We start from the raw sequence: 22,715 nt of genomic DNA, 5'->3' as shown, positions 1-22,715 counted from the left end.
CTGTTGTGACCTCTCCCATTGCGGAGCACAGGCTCTGGACGCATAGGCTCATTGGCCATGGCTCATGGGCCCAGCCGCTCTGCGGCATGTGGGATCTTCCCGGACCGGGGCACAAACCCGTGTCCCCTGCATTGGCAGGTGGACTCTCAACCACTGCACCACCAGGGAAGCCCCTGTCCAGCTATTTTTGTTCTGTTGTATAAGGAGTGGAATAGGGATGTTCAACCTGTCAGATTCATTCCACGCTCCCTGTTTTTTCCTGTTCACTTCACTGTCCGAGCTGCCTGTGTTTGGTTGCTTGCTACGGAGGAAATCCACTAACCATGCAGATTTTGAGGACCAGAAAACATGAAAAGCTGAGTGCACTTAGCCATATCTCTAAGGATCACTGCACTGGGCTGGGCTGGGCAAACCAGCAGGGGACTCTTCCCTTACCTGAGATGCCTCTCAGGTCACGGGTGGTGACGAGATTGGAGCAGACGTGCTGGTGTCTGTAGATGGACTCAGATAGTAGAAAATGCAAGTTGTGCAACGGCATGGTGGAGATAAGGGGCAGCATTCCATCCTGGTGTGGGATCTGCACGGAAATGTGGATTCTAAGGGAAAAAATAGGGTAGAAATCAGTGTTTAGGTGCCCGCTATAAGCAGTTAATATGGTACATTTCTTTCTCATAACTCAATTTGTCTTCATCAATGAATTTACCAGTTTTCCTTTTCTGAAGCTTTCCATGTAGGATTTCTCTCTGAACATGAGGGTATGATGTGCATGTAGGGTTATTCTCCTCTCTCCAGCCCCCAGGAGATCCTCCAGACTCAGGACTGATAGCAATCAAGAATCATAGATTTGGGCCTCCCTGGTGGCGCAAGTGGTTGAGAGTCCGCCTGCCGATGCAGGGGATACGGGTTCGTGCCCCGGTCTGGGAGGATCCCATATGCCGCGGAGCGGCTGGGCCCGTGAGCCATGGCCGCTGAGCCTGCGCGTCCGGAGCCTGCGCGTCCGGAGCCTGTGCTCCGCAACGGGGGAGGCCACAACAGTGAGAGGCCCGCATACCGCAAAAAAAAAAAAAAAAAAAAAAAAAAAGAATCATAGATTTTTTGTGTGTACGTGCAAGGAAAGATAACATCACGATCACAAATGACTTTATAGCTTTCTTCTGCTTTAAGTGGAAGCTTTGTTTCCTCATGAGCTAAAGCCGAGTGACTGACACAGGTATTGCTGCCCTCCTCTGTCACCATGAGTATCTGTGGAGGTTGCGGTTGCCGCATATTTTTTTTTAAAGTATTTGTGCCAAAAAGACATCACTGAGCTCTTAAACACTAAGGCCAGTATCCATACCCAGGAAAAAAGCCTACAAATAGTAATAAACCACTATTCATACGGTCTCTCCCCAACTTAAAGAGCCTTCCCTCCCCTCTCTCCCTGCAGTCCAACAAGGCCACCAGGCCTCAGTGGCATCAATCTGCAGTAAGCTCTGCCTTGATCTACATCCTTCCACATGTAGGTGCCTCTGTACCAGGAAATCTGTAACTTATTTATATTGGCTGCTATTTCTTGTGTGCTTTCAGACTCTTGTTTATATTGCCTCTCCACTATGAGGGCAAAGGACCATTTCCTTCCCTTCTTTTGTTTCTCCAGAGCCTGTAGTACACAATTCTAAATAAGATATGAGCTTAATAAATATTGGTTAAGACCGCAACACAACAGAACTGTACTTAGGGGCTGCCATTTTTCTCACTGCACGGGTTTAAATTTTCAGCATGTTTATTGAGGGTGCGTTTTGAGTTTTTACAGCTTGCCTCCCAGAAAAAAGACTCACGTTTTAAAGAGGAATCAGAACCTCAGAACATGAACAGGATGGGTCTTTTGCTAGGAAGGGGTCAGTAGTAACCCTGGGCACTTCTGTTATTGCTTTTTAACAAAAATAAATTTCATTCTGTTAGAAAAAAAGGATTTGCATATTCTTGGCTCCATGTTCAAATCTTTTTTTCATGCAAATGAACCTCTTTCTCTGAACTCAGTTGCTCATAAAGGCACACGCATAAATACTATGAGGTTTAATGAATATGTATAACCTACACAAATTCTTTTTTTTTGCATGCAAAAATGAAAGCATCCATTTTCCAACAAAATCATAGTGGCACAGGGAAAAAATAAAAGCACATCTGTCCATTGACTTACAATTTACACAGTGTTATTACTCATTTGCTCACTGGATACTTAGTGAGTGCCTCTTGGTTGCCAAGAAGCACTGTTCTAGGCAGAGGGGATGCAAAATAAACAGTCATGTTCCCTGCCATCATCATCTCCTGGGGCGACAAGGAGAGAATGAAAAATAATGCTCTGAGAGAAGCAGACATGGGTACCAGAAAAGCTGGAAGGAAGAGCTTCCAAATTAAATTGGGGGAAATGATGGAAAAGTTCCTAGAAGAGATGCCATGGGTTAGATAGAGTGGGACAATCGGATTTAACGACGCTGAGTGGAAGGGAGTGGGGGAGAGTTGGAGCCAGGAGTAGACACACGGCGGAGGCATGCCACCTAAGAGAGTCTGAAGCCCTGGGGAGTTACACGTGATTCCCTGTGAGTGGCCTGGCAGGTGAAAATGACAAGGTGAGGGAAATGAGGCTAGGAAGATAACAAGGGGCCAGATCCTAGGGGGCCTTCAAAGAATATAAACGTTTTCTGAAGCACTCATCACCACTATTCATTTTTTTTTTTTTTTTTTTTTTTTTTTGCGGTAAGCGGGCCTTTCACTGTTGTGGCCTCTCCCGTTGAGGAGCACAGGCTCCGGACGCGCAGGCTCAGCGGCCATGGCTCACGGGCCCAGCCGCTCCACGGCATGTGGGATTTTCCCGGACCGGGGCACGAACCCGTGTCCCCTGCATCGGCAGGCGGACTCTCAACCACTGCGCCGCCAGGGAAGCCCCACCACTATGCTTATTTTGCAGAAGCATCACTCATTGATCTGTCCCACCCAGAAAACACAGAAAGCATAGCTGGAGACTCTCTCTGCCATCTCCTCGCGGAAGGCACCACCTGCCTGACCTGTTGGGATGTTCCTTGTGTTTGACGTCCAGGTATTTCAAGTTCGCGATGAAGGACTGAGCCTGGAAGCCTCGGGCTGTCCCAGCAACCACCGGGGTGTGGCAGATCGCACTGCCTGTTCCGATGGTAACAATGTTGCTCCTTAAGGGGGTCCCCACGTGGCCCACCTTGTCCACAGCCTTGGCCACACAACGTACATGGAACCTCCGGCTGAAGTAAATGCTGTCCAGGACCTACCAGGAAGAATAAAGCACCTCAGACGTGTACACTACTTCAACAGCTCCCCACACATACCTTCTGGGTGATATGCCACCCCAATTCTTGGTACAAGGTAATCTGTGAAGACTATTGTCGACTGAAAAAAAATGCACAGCCTAAAAGTTGAGAGTTATGTTTTATTCGGTGGGCAAAACTGAGGACTTAGGCCCGAGACACAGCATCTCAGGTAATTCTGAGAGACCTGCTCCTAAGGGGCAAGGCGGGTGGGGGGAGCCAGGATATAGAGAGTTTTTGCAACAAAAGACCAGTAGTCCAAACATCCAAAGATTACTCTTAAGTAAAGAAAACCAGATACCTCAAGTTAAGGAACTGAGCACTTTCCTATGTATGGGAAGATGCACGGGTTTAGGCTCACTGAAATCATTCCTTTGATGTGCACCTCAGCTGTCTGGGGCCAGTATCCTGTGTTTTCTCATCCCGAGTCTCCTCAGGGTGCACCATCGGCTATAGTGGCTGATGGCTGCAACATCCTTTGTTTACTGACAGGGCAGGCAGCATTCTTAGTCCACACCATCCCCCATCCATCCCTCCATCTGTCCATTTATCCATCTACCTATCCATTGATCTATCCATCCATCCATTCATTTACCACATAAGTATTGACCTTCTACCAGGAGCCAGGCACCAGGCACAGAGCAGTGAGCACATAGAGCCTAAGGTGGTAAGTTAGGTAACCAGCAAGTCGACAGGTGTGGAGCAATAGCCCAGACATGACTAGTTCCCTGTGACAGTTGTTCTCTTTATATATTAGGTTCAGCATAAGAACCACTTAACTGGTTTTCAGCACTTCCAGCAAGACTGGTTGCCTCCAAGTCACTTTCGCTGAGGGCACGGTATCAGGATACAGAGGAAAGATACTTCTTTTCTAGGGGTTCTTAGTTTTCTTTCCTCCCTAATTCTATTCCCTCCCTCACCTCCCACTTAATTACTACACATGTTGCAAGGGTTACAATAACATGCAGACTTGTAGTTGAGAACTTGGCCTCTGATACCTACTGGCCTTTTTTAAAAAATAGTAACTTTATTATTTTTTTAACTTTTTATTTTATATTGGAGTGTAGTTGATTAACGATGTTGTGTTAGTTTCAGGTGTACAGCAAAGTGATTCAGTTATACATATACATTTATCTATTCTTTTTCAAATTCTTTTCCCATGTAGGTTGTTACATAATATTGTGCACCTACTGGCCTTTGAAAGTCTTTCTACAGATTCTCTCATGCTCCCAGACATACAGAATCCATAAGAGTGCTTAACCCAATTTATGCAGAGGCAACAGAGGTCACCAAAACTCTATAGGTTATGAGTGCAAGGACATAGGGAAATACATAACAAGAAAACCGAATTAGTAGTTGTGTGTGCCATAGACCTCCCACAAAGCAATCATACAAACTTATAAATTCTACTCATGGAAACAATTTTCACTGAAATCCATTAAAAATTAAAAATGGAAGATTTTTCCATTAAAATGTTTTAATTAGCTGCCAACCCTTTATTTATTTATTTATACATGGACTTCGTTCGGAAGGGATTTGAGGCACCTTACAAAAATGCATACAGTAGAATGGTATTAAATAAATAATTGAAGAAATGAAGATAGAGCAAAGGAAACAGGGGTAGAAGTATTAGTCACCAATTCATTGCAAGAAGGAAAACTGAAACATGAAGTAAAATCATAAACTTGGTACCTGTTACAAATGTATATTTGGCTCAAATCAGACGAAACCCCTTCATGGTTTTGTTGAACAAAGAATTAGATACTTATGAAACAATAGGCTGTCTTGCCATTTATACTTTTAATAATAATAAAGAAGATAATTTAAGTTCAAACTAGGTTATATTGTAAAAGAATGAATATTCTGGCCTTTCTGATTAAGCAGTGCCAAAGACAATGGACATGAAGGACCTGCTTTATCCGAGGCCTCCCAGGTACATCTAACAGCTCTCCTCCACTAGGGCCCCATCCACATGAGGCACTTCTTAAAGTGAGAACAAACTGTGGGTTTGTAGGGAAAAATCTAGAGAAATTCAGTCGGAAGGAAATTTCTGATTTCCAAACTTATTAATGGCACTCATTTCACCCAAAAATTACTGAACGCTTATGATGTGCCAGATACTCTGTGGAGCCTGACTCTCCACTGCTTACAGCTCTTCCTCTGAAGAACTTCATTGGCGTGACGAGCAGAGTCAGAGTAATGGACTGGTTCCTGAGGTCGGGAGAACCACCACTGTTCACTGCTCTCTGATGGTGGCAGGCGTGTGGGTCTGGCCTCCTAACTCGCTGAGGACAGCAACTGCATTTGGAACCTCTTTTCATGTCCTCTCACAGGGCTTTGAAAAATGCTGATCACTTAGCAAGCATCCTTTCATTTTGTTTAATAACTGGTCCCTACTATGTGCCATCAATGTGGCGGCTATTTTGGGATGGATATACAAGTGTGGGAGAACCCTCGGTCCATGTCCTTAAGGAGTTTATACCCTACTCCTTACTGAATGGTTTAAGAGATATGAAAAGAACAGTAATCCTTAATTGTACCTACCTGGGATCTTTGACTTACTTCATTTATAGATCACTTTTATTTTTAATTTTTAAAAATATTTTTTAATTTTATTTTTTTATACAGCAGGTTCTTATTAGTCATAAATTTTATACACATCAGTGTATATATGTCAATCCCAATCGCCCAATTCATCACACCCCCACCCCCACCCCCCACCACTTCCCCCCCTGGTGTCCATATGTTAGTTCTCTACATTTGTGTCTCAATTCCTGCCCTGCAAACTGGTTCATCTGTACCATTTTTCTAGGTTCCACATATATGCATTAATATACGATATTTGTTTTTCTCTTTCTGACTTACTTCACTCTGTATGACAGTTTCTAGATCCATCCATGTCTCAACAAATGAACCAAGTTTGTTCCTTTTTATGGCTGAGTAATATTCCATTGTATATATGTACATGTACATATATATATACGTACATCTTCTTTATCCATTCGTCTGTCGATGGGCATTTAGGTTAATTCCGTGACCTGGCTATTGTAAATAGTGCTGCAATGAACATTGCGGTGCATGTGTCTTTTTGAATTATAGTTTTCTCTGGGTATATGCCCAGTAGTGGGATTGCTGGATCATATGGTAATTCTATTTTTAGTTTTTTAAGGAATCTCCATACTGTTCTCCATAGTGGCTGTATCAATTTACATTCCCACCAACAGTGCAAGAGCGTTCCCTTTTCTCCACACCCTCTCCAATATAGATCACTTTTATATATCTGATGTGTCAATGACCTTGTCAAGTGGATTAAGTGGACTTGGTATTTTGTAGATAGGAAACTGAGACTCAGCAGGTTAAGTGAACTCGTAACATCATGTAGTTAAGAACAGACAGAATCAAGGTTTGGAAACAGGTTGTCTGAGTATCAGCCTAGTTCTCTTTCTACTACACCATATTATCTTTCCTTATATGTAAGAATAAAAAGATTGTGTGTGTACTCTGTGTACCTGCTTATTTGTTTATTTTATACCAAATGCCACGCAGGGACCTTAAGAAATTTGATAGAGTTGGAGTAACAGAGAGAAACGCCAGGTCTCTCCCTCCGCAAACAGACCTACCATGTGGTTGACACTGGTGAATGGCGTGTTGTCAGTGATGGTCTCAAAGGGAGACCGGGCCCCATTGCCATCAGTGGGGGTGGCCACTTCCCAGCTGAACTGCACGGACGTCTGGTTGATGCCAGCCTCATTGCAGCGCTCCTTCATGATGGCATACTTGGGGAAATGGGGGTCGCAGGGGGTGACACAGACCAGCGGGTAGCCCGGGGAGGGGGATTTCTTGACTCCCTCCTTGGTAACCTCTTCCACATGGTCATAGTCAGCAAGTGTGACAACCTGCAAAGGAGCAACAAAGCTTCAGCCCGGGGTGGGTATTGGAAAGGTCAGAGAAACAAGGCTCCCTTCCCCAGAGATTCAGGAGATCACTTAACTCCTAGGGATTCTTTAAAATATAGCAGAAGTTTTAACAATGCTTGGCCAGGCGTCCCTAAAAGATACTGCAGATCTTTAATGGTGGAGAACATCTTCCTCCCCCGTGAGCTAAAAGCTTTATTATCTTATTGGTCTCATTCCTAATTCAGAGCCCTATCACTCATGTGAAAAATACTCTCCCCTCCCCCCATACACAGTAACCAAAACTATATCATAAACGGCAGTTACTAGTTTAAAGTTGCATTGAATTATTCATGGTATGCAGTAGCACATTTGGCATAACAGGAGTAAATTAAGGTAGTGTATTTCTTCCATGGTCAAAGAAGGGACACGTGCTGAAATGATCCTTTTACTCTATGAGACTAGTCGAGGGAGGTTATAAGACTTATTAAGACTAGCTCATTATCATGGGTTAAATTCTTGGCAACCTCTACACATTTTCCTCCTAACTGTGAAGTCGGTGCATTCATTCTGTTCATCCCCAAACTGGGAAACATGGTGGTACATTTCTGCAGATACTTAATTCTATGCATGTGGTGAGTATGTAGGATAATAGATATGGGGTAATATTCCTTCTTTACTCTTCTAGGTCCCACCAAAGAAAAGAGAAGATCAATTGTATTGCACCTTCTGTCTTTATCAGACTAAGGTCTCAGTATGGTTTGGTCTCACTCTTATGTCAAAACAAGGTTTCTCACCCTTGGCACTACTGACATTTGAGCCAGATAATTCCTTGCTGTTGGCGTTGTCCTGTGTATTGTAGGATGCTTAGCAGCTTCCCTGACTTCCACCCACTAGATGTTAATAGCACCTAGTGTGACAGTCATGACAACCACAGATGTCACCAGACATTGCCAAGTGTTCCCCAGAGGTGATGGGAGTGAGGGATTTGGGGGGAAGGACAAGAGCCCTCACTCTTGGTTGAAAATCACTGTGTTACGGGAAGGGGGAAGGGTAAGCTGGGATGAAGTGAGAGAGTGGCATGGACATATATACACTACCAAATGTAAGGTAGATAGCTAGTGGGAAGCAGCTGCATAGCACAGGGAGATCAGCTCCGTGCTTTGTGACTGCCTGGAGGGGTGGGATAGGGAGGGTGGGAGGGAGGGAGACGCAAGAGGGAGGAGATATGGGAACATATGTATATGTATAACTGATTCACTTTGTTACAAAGCAGAAACTAACACACCATTGTAAAGCAATTATACTCCAATAAAGATGTTAAACAAAAAAAAAAAAAAAGAAAAGAAAATCACTGTGTTAGAAAAATGAAGACGTGCAGCATTGGAAGTCCTGCTTCTCTCCAGTTCTTATCTAATTACTAGGACATAAGCAAGGATCCTTTGGGTTGAGAGACTCACAATGGGCGGCGCTGGCAGGATGAGGCTCCCTGACACCTCCTGGTCTAGAATCGTCACTGTGGCAGTGGTCATATCACCAAGAACAGCTTCCACTGGGTCATCCGGGCCAAGGACTAGGGAGAACGATTCATGCCACTCCCGGTCTTCATTGGACAGGATCTCAACTTTAAAGAAGATATGATCCACACCTTCGCCAAGGACAGAACAAAGAGGGCAAAAGTCCTCATTAGTGACCTACTTAAGACAGTGCAGGTTGGCACTGCTGAGGCTTTAGGTTGAAATATGCCCTTTCCTTTCAGAGGTATCCTATCAATGTAGTGGCTGCTTATCACGTTAGCCCCATCTCAAGTGAGAAATCTGTTTTCTTGGCCAAATTCCACCTGTGGTGGAGGCTCAGTACTGCAGACTTACTATGCAACACCATATGAGGATTAATGGCCCCTGCCTGACACTAGCTGGTGGTTATAAAAATCTGTGATCCAAAATACACTCCACCCTGGCTATGAGGTTTTTTGCCTAACTTTTCTTTCCCCTTTACATTTAAGCATGAGCCCCTGTGTGGTTGAGTGCTTGCACACCATCCTTCAAAGCTGTCTCCTGGGGACCAATAGCTCAAGGGCTACCTACCAGGACATTTCTGCAAAGACAATAATGTGAAGGTTTGGCAGCCTGGAATGGGGAGGGTTAGAGTTCAGAAACTCCCTTCCTTTTCTGTAAAGTGATTCTCTGAAGGTGCAGATATCTCAGGCAGTAGTCAAAGTGCCCTCTTCCTCTCCTATAGACATCTGGGCTAGGTTACTTCTAAGACCTGCCTTTCCCCCAGATGCTTATGCAGAAAAGGAAAAAGCTAAGACACTTGGAAGAGAGGTCCTTGTGAGGATGTGGAGGAAGGGCACCTACCTTCCCTGTAAACACGAACCAGACGCATATGGGATGGAGCCAAAAGCCCTCTGAAGCTCCAGTGGGTGACAGGGACATACAGAGACCGCCCCCCTCCATTGCCAAGGGAGTCATTTTCTCCCTCCACTTGCTAAGACATCTCTGAAAAGGCCTTCTATCACTTTTGCCCACTTCTGGCTACATCACACATGGTGCCAGGCTCTATAACAGCCTTTTCACCTTATACTGCTCCAGAAAGTTCTGGGAAAAAGCCAAGCATACAATTCAAATCCTCCTCTGTCTCATTCCTTCCATTAAATAAATATATCAGACAGTTAAACAGCTGGTTGTGACCTGAATCCCATCCTTCTTCCCTGACTCATCTTCATAGCATCTCCTAGTAGATGTCAAACCACTTGAGCATGGAGATTGTGCCTTCTGGGTTTAGTAATCCCCGAGGGGCCCAGCACAGTGATTTGTACCAATGTTTGCTGAATGACCAACATTCAAAAATATACAAAAAATAATGTATATTTTTAAAAAATCAAGTGCCCCCATTGCTCAACCAAATCATAGGCTAACAACAGCAGCAACAAAAAAATCCTTTTGAATGAGCCAAAATGCCTAGGATGTTCTGAAGTAAAGCATTTCTTTGGCCATTTTTCTTTCCTTACCATGCCATTTTTACTAATTAGAAAATTTAAAGACTCCCACAATCTCAAATGTGTGCTTAATAAGTACTTCATGCTGTTGGAAATACTATTTCTCTTTCATTTTTCTGCTCGTTCCTTTCTTCAAATATAAGATATTTGCCTCTCTCTTAAGTAAAACCTACAGATTGGGATTGGCATTCAATTACCAGGACTGAACTTTAAGATTCGGCTCTTTGGGTAATAATCCACACCAGACTGGGCTGACCCGTCTCGCGTGCTACAGCGAATCTTGGACGTCCTGTTCTGATCCCCTCTGCGGATCACCTTGATGTTCAGAATGGCCGTGGCATCTGGCCCTGAGGGTTCCCGGACTTGGTATGCAGCTTCTTCAAACTCAATGGTGGGAGCTTAAGGAAACAAGGTTAGGAAAACAAGAGCAAGTTGGAAAAGTGACAAAGAATTCCACCTCCCATGAAAACACCTTCTAATGACAAGAGGGAATTTTTCACATTAGTTAACAATACAAAGGCAAAATAGCTCGCAGTCAATAAAAATCAATCAGTATTTACCCCTAAGCAATACTTTGGAAAAAGGAATTTATCTGTGATTCTGCAGGAGTTGTTTCTCACATATTTCTTATTAAAAACAATATAGTGGAAGAAATATTTTTAAGCAGTTTGAAATGCATGATGTCCAAGTTTCCATCTAGGCATTATAGCTCACAGCATGTTTTTAAATCTGCACAATTTATCAAGGGACAGAGACACAGTTAAGCCCTTGATAAATATCTATTGACTGATTCTATGAACCAACTCCTTTTCATCTATGAGATATGAATATCATTTATATACTGCTCAAATGTACCAAATCTCTCTCTCATCTCTGATCTTTTGGATCCTCCCTCCCAGTGCTCTCAGTTCCCCAGTGCTTAGCTTTTCCTAACTTCTCACAGGTTATTTAGTTAAGGATGAGTAGTTATAGTGACCGGCTACAACAATAATTCAGGGACACAAGATTTCCTAACACAATCTGATTTGAGGTACTATCCTCATTGCTATGAAATGATTAATTGTTGATTTTATTTTTTAATTCAAACTGTGCCTTCTTTTGTATTATATTCTCATGAGGAAGGGCAACATGGTAATGCTGGAGAGAGTGGGATAAGAAGATGGAAAAATTGGGAGCAATTACAAATCTTATACCATTTAAAATATAGACTCTTACAGAAATTTCTGATGTCTCTGTTCACTTCCCTCTTTCTCTCTCAGAAAATCAGTTCTTCCTAATTGTAGGAGATATACATCTGTGTACGCTCTTTGAAATTGAGGTGTGTCACTGTAACATAGTGTGAACTTGTTACTTCTCTGAGCTTCAGTCATTGGGTTTTCTGTGTGAACAGGAGAGGTTCAGGATTTGAACCTGAGTCTCCTTGGGTAAAGGGCTAATTCAACTTCAAGGCTGGCTTTTTTGCTTTTCTCCCAATGTCCAAGTTAGTCCCTATTTTAATATTAGAAACCCTAAGAGTCTCACTGACTCTTGCATAGATTCTAGAATCTGATAAAATAAAGTTCTACATGCACTTTTGTTGCTTACAGCTGTGTAACTAAGAACGTAAATTATATAACTTTGCTGAGGTTCAATTTCTTTACCTATAATATAGGGATAATAACTCCTACCTCAAGGGGCTACTGTCAGAATGAAATGAAATGAAATAGTATTATATGCTTAGAATGGTTCTTAGTATACAGTCAATATTCAATAAAAACAGCTGTTACTATTTGTAGTTTTATTGTCCATTTATTAAAATACCTATTTTAATAAAACAATTATGTCCTTATTTGAAACAGATTTTGTTTTCTTTGGTGCCTGGGTCACTCTTTGCTGACACCTGACTAAAGAATTTAAGTTTTTTTAGGTTAGTAGACCAAGTCAATTAGAGAGAAGAAAACTGAGAAATTAGACTTTTCCAGAAAGGTGGCAGCGTTTTAAATCAGTTCATTGGATTCAACTGATTCTGATTGTATTTCCAATCCTGCTCGTGAATTGCAGTGACTTAAACATTTTTATTCTCTGTCTGTCTTAGCATCTCTGTCCTAGCGTTTAACCATACTTGTTCCCTATCTCTTGGTGATGTGGTAGAGAACAATGCGATTTAAAACACTGGAGCTCTGTAGACGGTGATCATTTGCTGCCAATATTTTATATAAATACTCTAAGACTGTTATCAGTAGACACTTTTATAGTGCTTTCATTGTTCAAAACACCTATAATTATGTTATCGGTAAAACATCAGTTCATGTCCCATCAACCTAAGAGTAACTAAAGGCAATTTCTTCCATTACCATCTTCATCATTGGATATGGTGATGGTGGCCATGTTATTCTTTCCAACTCTGGCTCCACTCCAGTGGTTCCCAAGAGGATGGCCAAGGTAGACCCTGAACTGTTCCTCAGGCTCAAACATGGAGTCATCATGGATATAGACAGTACAGTTCTTCATCTAGAGCCAAGGGCACAAGAAAGATTAAAATTTGCAGTGAGATATCAATAATTTGCTTGGCTTTCCCTAGAAAATGATTTTTCTTCTTTGTAGCATCAAAAAGTCAACACAGATTCAAAAATATCCCAACCGTTTCATTTATAAAATACAATGTTTAACAGTTCATGCCTGAGTGGACCCACCTATATGTGGAGACTTGTATTAAACATTCCAAACAATTTTGAAATATTGGTCATGAGTTATGAAAAACAATAAAATGAATCACTAAAAAGCATCTGTAGAACATTTGTGTGCTTTCCCACATTTTTCCTGGGCTCATGTGTACCTTTGTACATGTTATGATAGGTAGATTTCTGATGGTGAGGGTTTAACATATGGATTAGACTTCCTGGAGAGTTGAATGATATTCCTTTTCCTTTGTGAAAATTGAAGAATCTTATAAGGAACTCAGAAAGCCTTCCTGTTAGGCTAAAGACACCTTTAAAAGCTACAGAACTCTCAAATGTGTTGCCGAATGGTGGCTCATCTGAAAACTGAGAACTGAATGTCTGAGAACACAATCTAAATCCCTGTTGGATGAAAAGAAATCAAGCGCTTCCCAAACTGAATATTCTCTACTGAGGACTTGTCTTCTTGGCAAAATGTAAAATAAGGTCACAACTTTTTATTTTATTTTATTTTTAATTTTAATTTTAATTTTTTTGCGGTACACAGGCCTCTCACCATTGTGGCCTCTCCCGCCGTGGAGCACAGGCTCTGGACGCGCAGGCTCAGCGGCCATGGCTCACGGGCCTAGCCGCTCCGCAGCATGTGGGATCTTCCCGGACCGGGGCACGAACCCGCGTCCCCTGCATCAGCAGGCGGACTCTCAACCACTGCGCCACAAGGGAAACCCAGGTCATGACGTTTTAGATAACAGAGCAGCCTCGATTGTAGAGTCATGTGATATGAAGTGTGACTATTTTTAGTTGGACCATTTTAAATTCATTATACTACCATATTGCAAAGGATATGTGGATATAGAGGTTTCACTGTCATACTTCCTAATTCATACTAAATGGAGGGAGAACATCTCTGTGAACATTTACCTGTGGCTTGCTGACCTGGTTTTAAGTCCCTGAAGAATGTTCCCTTTTTTATCCCTACCACATCTTTCTTACAATAAGAATTTCTTTATGGAAAGCATGAATCTAGTATCGACTCTTTGGTATATCTTAAAAAATAAGACATTCTAGTGAATGACAAGTTCCAAAGACATATTGCTTAGCATGACAAAGAAGATGAAGATTCCAAAATGTGCTTACGAATGAGAGATTGCCATGTGGGTAACATCTAGACTATTAAGCTGTATTTTCTTTATAATTTTATTTAATTACAAACTGCCTCTTGGATAGGCAGAGAATCCTCTTCTGAACTTAAAACAAATACAGACATGCAGACTCAAAGCTGAAGACTGTATTTATAGTATTTATATGTGTTTTTTTTTTTTTTTGCGGTACGTGGGCCTCTCACTGTTGTGGCCTCTCCTGTTGTGGAGCACAGGCTCTGGACGTGCAGGCTCAGCGGCCATGGCTCACGGGCCCAGCCGCTCCGCGGCATGTGGGATCTTCCCGGACCGGGGCACAAACCTGTGTCCCCTGCATTGGCAGGCGGACTCTCAACCACTGCGCCACCAGGGAGGCCCTATATGTGTTTTAAACACGTATTTCAACCTGCCACCAGTAAAATTCCCATAAAATACATAACTAAGATAGGGCTTTTATGAGTCATGAAGGTGTGAAAGACTTGAGAGTCTCAAATAAGGATGCTATCAAGTTTTTATTTTTATTTTTTGGTGGTAAAGCATGGAGGGAGAATCTCGGGTGACCTGGGATGTGTAAAGTCTTTTTATGCTAAACTTCAAAAGAACTAATCATAAGGCAAAAATTTCACACGTTTGCTTATATCAAAACAAAGATTTCTGTTCAACTAAGAACACCAAGGGCAAAGGTAATAGATGAGTGACAGAGAAAGACACTATGTTTACAATATCTAAAACATCTAAAACCGGCAAGGATTAATGTTACTATTTAGGATTATTAATACTAAGATCAATATTTAGAATATACAAGAAAGCACCCCAAATCAGTAAGAAAATGACAGCAATACAATAAAATAAGGAACAAAGGATAAAAATAATAGATTTTCATAAGAGGAACTCAATGAACTAACAAGCATATAAAATAGTATTAATTAGAGAAATGCAAATTAAAATGAGATATAACTTTATACATACCAGATTAGTAAACATTAAAAGATGAGTAATTGAAAAAGTGTTGAAGAGTATGTAGGGTTTTAGCAACACTCATGTACTGCTAGTGGCACTTTGGAAAGTATTCTGATATTATTTTTTCAAATTAAGTACTTTCATGCCCTGTGGTCCAGAAATTTTGCTGCTGAGTTTTTATCCAAAGAAATCTCCATTCGGGTGTGTAAGTGGACATATAAGAGGATTTGCACTGCAGGACTGTTAGTGGTGGCAGCATGATAGGAGGTGACTGGGCACTAAAACTGAGGGTCTTCACTGTCTATTGCTGAGAGTGAATGGGTAAAAGGTAGTAAATGCACATCATGAAATGCTAGGCAACAGTTTGAAGGAACAGATTAGATAGACACATAAATGACATGCACAGATACTAAAACATATTGCTGAGTAAACGCAGAAACCATTTGAAAAAGATATAACACAGTAGCAGTTTTAGAAATAAAAATTATATACATAAAGAACCAGACATTTTTAAAGAACAAATACAAAATAAGAGAGATACACATTAAGTACAATCGATTGATTACCTCTGAGGTGGGGAAGGGAATGTGGCTGCAGAGTAGGGGTAAAATGAAATGAATAAATCAACAAAACAAAGAGAAGGGCCTTGAACTGACCAATGGGGACTGCATGCCTTGAAACAAGGGGTACAACTGACTCAATCATCTGAAACTGAGATCCAAAAATGGAGAAATATGATTCTCATTCAATATATGCTTTGGATATACACTGAGATTGCAAGCTTTGAGTCTGATGCAGCCACACTTAGTGACTGGAGTTTCTCAGGAGTTCTTGTGTCCATAAGTATCATTTTTCATTATATTGCCAAGAGAATACTCCACTGTCTTGAATGTGCTCAACTGAACAGGTGTTCAGTCCTGTACTATTGGTCCTATGCCAGAATGTGTGTTGCCCTGGAACAGGGGCCCAGGTATTAGAGAACTGTCTCCTCCTTCTCTAGATAACGTTAGTGGAGTGTGTTCACCTTCCATGTAGGTTCAAATTAAGAGGAGTCCCCAGTCATTTGATTCTGCTAAATTCCAAAAATGTTCTACATCATCTAAATATCCCAGCTCAGCCAATGACATAGGTATTTGGTCATAAGTGGGAGACAAAGAAGACAACCACATAGAAGAGATGATATTATTAGAAGAATGAACGGTTAATCAGAAACTTCCAAGGATGTTCAGAATTTGTCTAAATTACTTCACTATGGACAAATAAAAGCATCAGGGAAGGAGGGAATCCCATTCTTCAGCCACCAGGAATCCACTTACTTTCTCCCCTTTGAGAAATGTAATCCGTGAAGAGTCTGTGTTTCTTCTGTCCTCAAAGTCCTCCATGACCTGAGCTGTATGGCCCTGAGTATAGCACCTCACTGAAGACTCGTAGCTCAGGTCCCCACTCCGAATGATGGGTACGTGTAGGACACCCTCCTTCTCCTTCACTAGGAGCAAATCCTTGGCAAACTGCATGCTGGGCACTGGGTGAGCAGAAGGAAAGACAGAGGCATCGTTAGTGGGATGCTGAAGGAGCTGGCTGCCACTTGGCAGGACTGGCAGCCAGTTGGCAGGACGGCTCCACTAAGGGCCACCAGAGGCTGATAAACTACAAGCAGTCAGCAGATTTCAAGGCCTGGCTGCTACTCTCAGGACAAGGGGACTGCTTCCACTGTGAGTATAGTTCCAGCAAAATAGAACAAATCAAGTTTGCACCAGTTTTTGCTCAGCTTCTTTCTTACAATAGTCACCATCTCAAATACAGACAGGCGATGCAAATAAAGAAATGGGCCATGTGGAAAATTCTGATAGAGACCTGAAGACCCAGAAAAGTTCATGTTCCTTCTAAGGCTACCAAAAGGAAAACAGCAGTGCAAGCCTGATGAGAAATGGCCACTCACATTGGTCCTGGGCCAGGAAGACAATAGGGAAGAGAAGGGACATGGGTAAAGAGGAAGGAGCAGGTCATGTTTAAAGGGGGTTGCCCCTCAGCTTCATTCTTTTGTTGGCAGGTCTTCCTATTTTCAAACAAAATCAGAGATCTGCATTTTTATGTCATAGCTCCTAAATTTTAAAATAGCAAGCAATTAAAATAGTAAAAAGAAATTCCATACAGGCCCAAATTATTGGAGCCAAACAAAACACATCCATAAACTGAATTTGGCCAGTGGGCCCCAGTCTGTGAGTACTGCTGTGGGGTTACCTCTTCTTTAACAACTCACATGGCCTCATCTGACTTTAGGAAAGGACCGTAGCCAAATGGTGGTTAAAAACAAGGGCTCTGGAATAAGCGGGTCTGAATTTCCATCCCAGCCCTGCTACTTATTAGCGGAATGACACAGGGCAAGTTACTGAGATTTTCTGAGCCTTGGGTTTTTTTAAATACATAAATTGGAAATGTTAATAGCTAACTTGTAAAATTATTGGGAGGATTGAATTTAATGAGATTAGGTATGCATGGTGCTCAATACAGAATCTGGCAAACAGCAGGCACTCAAATTTGGGTAGCAATTATTTTATTATGGTTTGTATTGCCCCTATCTTCAGGCTTCTCAATATAATGGATCAGTGTTTCTTCCTTACTTTCTACAAGGCCTTAAGTAATGTCTGCATTACGACATGTCCCCTTTCGAGACCAACATTTTGTTGAGTGCTGGTTATTATTTTCTTAATGGACAACACACAGAGGGAGTCCATCCAGTCATATGTCAAATTAGTCTTTGAGGCTGCAGGAAGCTGACCTTAAAGCTATAGCCACCTATTTCCCGGCTACATCCTGGATGTGCCCTGCCCAACCTGAAAGGAAGGAACAGAAGGGGTGAGCACCAAGCTCTCTGCAAGTCAATAGGTAGAAAGCTCTCTGCCTCCAGCCTGTCCACTGCTCAGAACTGTTGGCATTAGCAAATATAAAACAGATCCATTATCTGAGCTAAGCCTAACAGTTACCATTTATCACTAAAGAAAAACCCAGAAGATACCTCTAAAAAGATGAGTGACTTTGGCATCAGGTCCTGCACATTATTCATTTGGGGCTCTTTCCATCCAGGACAACCATCTGTGCTATTAAGAGGTGGGTGGGAATGACATGACCTTGCATGAGGACAAGAAGGAAGCTTGTTGCTAGGTAAAAAGCAACACAAGCAAGAAAGCTTTTCTGCTCATGGCAGATTTTATCTAATGCTTTGGATTGATTTTCTTGCTGGTCTGACAGGCATCAAGTTGGAGGTCAGTTAAAAGCTAAGTGGTAATGTTTGGGTTTTGTCATGTATTAATCAACCCCAGATTCCTCTTGAGATGTAAAAGACTCCTTTCCCTCTATTTAACATGTATTAACCTTTACTCCTACGCTTATCTGCTTTAAAAAAAAAAAAAAAGGAAAAGAAAAGAAAAGAAAAGAAAGCACTGGGTGAACACTCCTCATGATTGCCTTCTGGCAAAAATCCCTGCTTTTAAGGAGCCCCCAGTTCAGTGGGAGACTGAAGCAGAGCCAATGGACAGGCAATGGGTGGGTTTGGAGACATTTATCTGCGGGGGTTATGGCATACAAAGGGCCCAGCCCGGGTCAGGCACTGTGTTAAGGGCTTCCATACACATCATTTCTCATCCTCTTGACAACCCTGCAAGGCACTGCAGTCTCTACAGGAAGTAGGGGCGCCGGCTGTGGGGTGTCATTTCTGCCTGACTGCAGAACCCCTTTGCTTTCCACATGGATGGGGTGTATGAATGGGAAATGGAAACCACTCTGTGAAGGCTTACGGGCTCGCAGTGGGCATCATGCACTATTGTCAACACCTCTTTGAGAGAATCAATTTGTAGTTATCTTTTTTTTTTTTTTTTTTTTTTGCGGTACACGGGCCTCTCACTGTTGTGGCCTCTCCGGTTGTGGAGCACAGGCTCCGGACACGCAGGCCCAGCGGCCATGGCTCACGGGCCCAGCCGCTCTGTGGCATGTGGGATCCTCCCGGACCGGGGCACGAACCCGTGTCCCCTGCATCGGCAGGCGGACTCCCAACCACTGCGCCACCGGGGAAGCCCTGTAGTTATCTTCTTATTTGTGTAAGTCTTGTGTCTTTAAATAGATTTCAGGACTCTGCTCTCTACTGCTCTGTAACCCCAGTGCTGAGCACCAGTCTTAGGCATGGAAAATGTCAGCCAATGCTGTTCCCCGCCAATCTTCTTAGTAACTGACAAAGTGAGTGCAAACACCAACTGCCTGGAATGCAGTGGCCTCTTTATGGGTGATGGTTAAGTCTGAGATTTAGGAAAAATCCTGGCTCTGGTTCTTTGAGTTAATGAGTAGGTGGGACACAGCTACATACATACACAGGGGTGCGGTGCAGCAGCGGCTACAAGGCCTTTCTTGCCTTGCTCAGCAGTCTTCAGGGCAACACCAAAGTCTAATTCCAGGTATCAGAGCCGAAGAGAAAGGTGAAAACAGAAAATGTTCTGAGATGAGCTACTTAGATGATTTAAGGGCCTGAAATCAGCCCGGTGGAGAAAGATAAAAGGAGCTAAGATCACTTTGAAAGGCTGGAAGCTGACTCTATAAGGATCTCGAGTGACATTAAGCATTGTTACATAGAGTGGCAGTGGCCAGCTAAAACTGCAGAATGAAAAGTCAGCATGGTAGAGTATAAAACCAGAGGGCTGGACTCGCATAGAATAGACCTGGGCTTTAACTCTCACTCCCTCACCTCCTCTCTCTGTGATCTTAAGTTATTTCACCTCAGTCTCACAAGTTGGAGAGGATTAGAGGTAAAGTAATTAGAGATCTTTCTACCCTAGAATGTGCACATTGAAGGGACTCAACGAAAGCCAGCAGTTACTGGGAAGGATAACCAACAGAAATAATTGGTGAACACTGCAAAGGGTTACTGAAATAGATTTGCAGATTTCTTTCTCTGTGATAAATATCTTGAATGAGTATATATTGTTGTAGTCTTCCTGAAAGGTGATATTTTATTTAACATATTCATTTTCTAAGTTTGCAACCCTAATGCCCATCCATAGAATGCAAGGATAATCTAAATGGAGTCTTCTACGTTGATCAGAGTGCAATGAAGTTTGTGTGTGTTACTGGAGTCCCGCTGGCAAGTGGGACAAATTACAGGTGCATCAGGAAGAAAAGAAATTAACATGTAATAAAATCTACTATGTGCCAGGTACTATGGTAGGTATTTTCACATATTTTAACTAATTTAATCCTTACAACAATCTTATAGGTATATCATTATTTATAGATGAACAAAATGAGGCTCAGTAACCTTAACCACTGAGCAAGGAAGGCCAGCGAGCAAGGAAGTGGTGGGCGGGGATTATATTTCAGGATTCCTGACTTTCCATTCACTTTCCACTTCATCAGAGGGGAATTAACTATCCTTTCATGTAAAAGAATAAGAAGCCTTTTCAAGAATAAAAAGAATAAATGAATTTCCTTTTTTCTTCTTTTTTAACTTCTTTAAGGAAAAAAAAGTCCCACATACTCTCCAACTGCACCAAATAGAACCTAGTGCAAAGAGTATCAACTTGGAGCCAAAAGTCCTAGAATGCACACTGGTTCCTCCATTTACTAGACTTTGGGTGTATGTTTACTTCCCTGATTCTCAGTCTCCTTATCCACAAAATAGAAATAAGAGTAAAGTGATGGGATTATGAGAAAATGAGATAATGTTTAATAGATGACTCTGTAAACTCTGAGGTAACATGCAACATAAAACAGTATAATTGTTATTATCTCGTTCATGGTTAAAAAGTTACCATTTTGTGAATCATAAACCTAAATATAAAACTTAGAACTACGAAACTTCCAGACGTGAACACAGGAGAAAATCTTTGTAACCTTGGCTTAGGCAAAGATTTCTTACATACAACACTGAAAGCACAATCTGTAATAGAAATATCGATAAATGGGAACACTTAAAAGTAAAAAACGCTTGCTCTTCAAAAGACATTGTTAAGAGAACAAAAAACAAGCAACAGATTGGGATAAAATATTTGCAAAAAAACAAATCTTTGTCCAGAATCTACAGCAATGCAGTAATAGAGGAGAAAACCCAACTTAAAAAATAGGGAAAATATTTGAACAATACTCTGCCAAAAAAGATATATGGATGGCAAGTAAGCACCTGAAAAGAGAGCAATGTCATTAGTCGTTCACTACACAGCTACTGGAATAACTAAAAAGCCCCACAAAAACCTGATGTGGAGCAACTGGAATTCTCATACAACGCTGGTGGTAATGCAAAGTAGTTACAACCATTTTGGAAAACAGGCTGGCTCTTTCTAATAATGTTAAACGAACACTTACCCATATGACCCAGCAACCCCACTCCTAAGTATTGACTCCAGAGAAATGAAAACCTATATTCACACCAGAAACTACTCAGCAATAAAGGGAATGAACCACTCATATTTGCAATAACATGGAAGACTCTCAAATGCAGTGTTCTAAGTGAAAGAAGTGAGATTCAAGGTGCTACCTACTACGTGATTCCATTTCTATGACATTCTGGAAATGGCAAAACTTCCAGGACAGAAAACAGCTCAATAGCTGCCAGAGCTTGGGATGCGGAGAGGTTGACTACAAAGGGACACGAGAGAATTTTGTAGGATGCTGGAACTGTTCAACATCTTGATTGTGGTGGTGGGTGAATTTTAACTTATATAAGTTAGACCTCAAGAAACCTAAGTCTAAAATAACATATTACTTTGGATATATGCAAATATATAACAAAAAACGGGTTAAAATAGTTGTCTTCAGGGAGGGGAGCTGGAGGGTTTGGAGCCAGGGTAGAAGGAAGACAATTCTCATAGTATACCTTTTTCCGCTGTTTGCTCTTTTTACTACATAAATGAATAGGTTATCTAAAAACAAAACATTAAAGATCATCCTGCTGGGCTGCCAGTTCCTTCTTTGGTGACTCTGTAGTCACTGAAGCGTTTAATCATGGATTCTATATTCATCACTGGGGATGCTGACGAGGGTCCTCCTGCTTGAGGTGAAAGTTTAACTTGATCTTCTCCACCCAACTCTAGAATCTGACAATTCCAGATTTCATCAGTTCTTCCCCAGAAGAACTGGGGAAATCCTTTCCTGTTCATCATCTTGTTACTTAGGTCAGCTCTTCAGTGGGGACTCATATTTTTGTCCAGGTGCCTGTGTCTATTCATTCCTGCACATCACCCATAAGACGGCCAGTATTAGTTTCCTCAAACAAAAATCACACCACTCCTCTGCTCAGAAGCATCTGCTGCTCCCCTTTACCTACAAATTCCTGACGTTGGAACATAAGACCTCTTAGAACTTGTCTCCAACCTGTCTTTCCATTTCATTTTCTTCCATTCACCTCCTGCCAGGCTCAAAGCAAAAGTAAGCATCTCACTGTTCTCCAAATATGTGTCTTTCAAAATTTTATACATTATGTATACCTTATGTATACTATAGCTCTCCATTTAACAAAGCTTTATTTTATTATCCATTAGATAAACTAACTCCTACCACACCTGAAGACTCTGTTTAACTATCACCTCCTTTGTGAAATCTTCTATGATTCTTGCACGCATAGTTACCGTTCAGTCCCCTCTGCCCCTACACTACTGGATTTATCACACTATTAAGTCATTTATCACACTATTAAGTCATTTATCATAATATATTATTTTTTTTCTAAGGATCTGATCCCCCAACTAGACCTTGAGCTTCTTGAAGAC

General features: G+C 41.8%; 1 protein-coding gene across 1 annotated transcript in view; it reads right to left on the bottom strand.

Annotated features, from left to right (window-relative positions):
• Window positions 1–22,715, bottom strand: part of FRAS1 (Fraser extracellular matrix complex subunit 1) — a 446,975-nt gene that overhangs the window by 24,210 nt on the left and 400,050 nt on the right. Inside the window, exons 59-65 of the mRNA XM_060093094.1 lie at window positions 16,284–16,489; window positions 12,545–12,701; window positions 10,409–10,609; window positions 8,671–8,858; window positions 6,938–7,213; window positions 3,045–3,277; window positions 436–596 (exon numbers count right to left, since the gene is read on the bottom strand). Of these exons, the coding sequence (XP_059949077.1) occupies window positions 436–596; window positions 3,045–3,277; window positions 6,938–7,213; window positions 8,671–8,858; window positions 10,409–10,609; window positions 12,545–12,701; window positions 16,284–16,489 (1,422 nt within the window). The remainder of the gene's footprint in view (window positions 1–435; window positions 597–3,044; window positions 3,278–6,937; window positions 7,214–8,670; window positions 8,859–10,408; window positions 10,610–12,544; window positions 12,702–16,283; window positions 16,490–22,715) is intronic.

Source organism: Mesoplodon densirostris, chromosome 1 (genome assembly GCF_025265405.1).
Source record: "Mesoplodon densirostris isolate mMesDen1 chromosome 1, mMesDen1 primary haplotype, whole genome shotgun sequence".
Taxonomy (NCBI): domain Eukaryota; kingdom Metazoa; phylum Chordata; class Mammalia; order Artiodactyla; family Ziphiidae; genus Mesoplodon; species Mesoplodon densirostris.
This window is presented reverse-complemented; position numbering and strand designations above follow the sequence as displayed.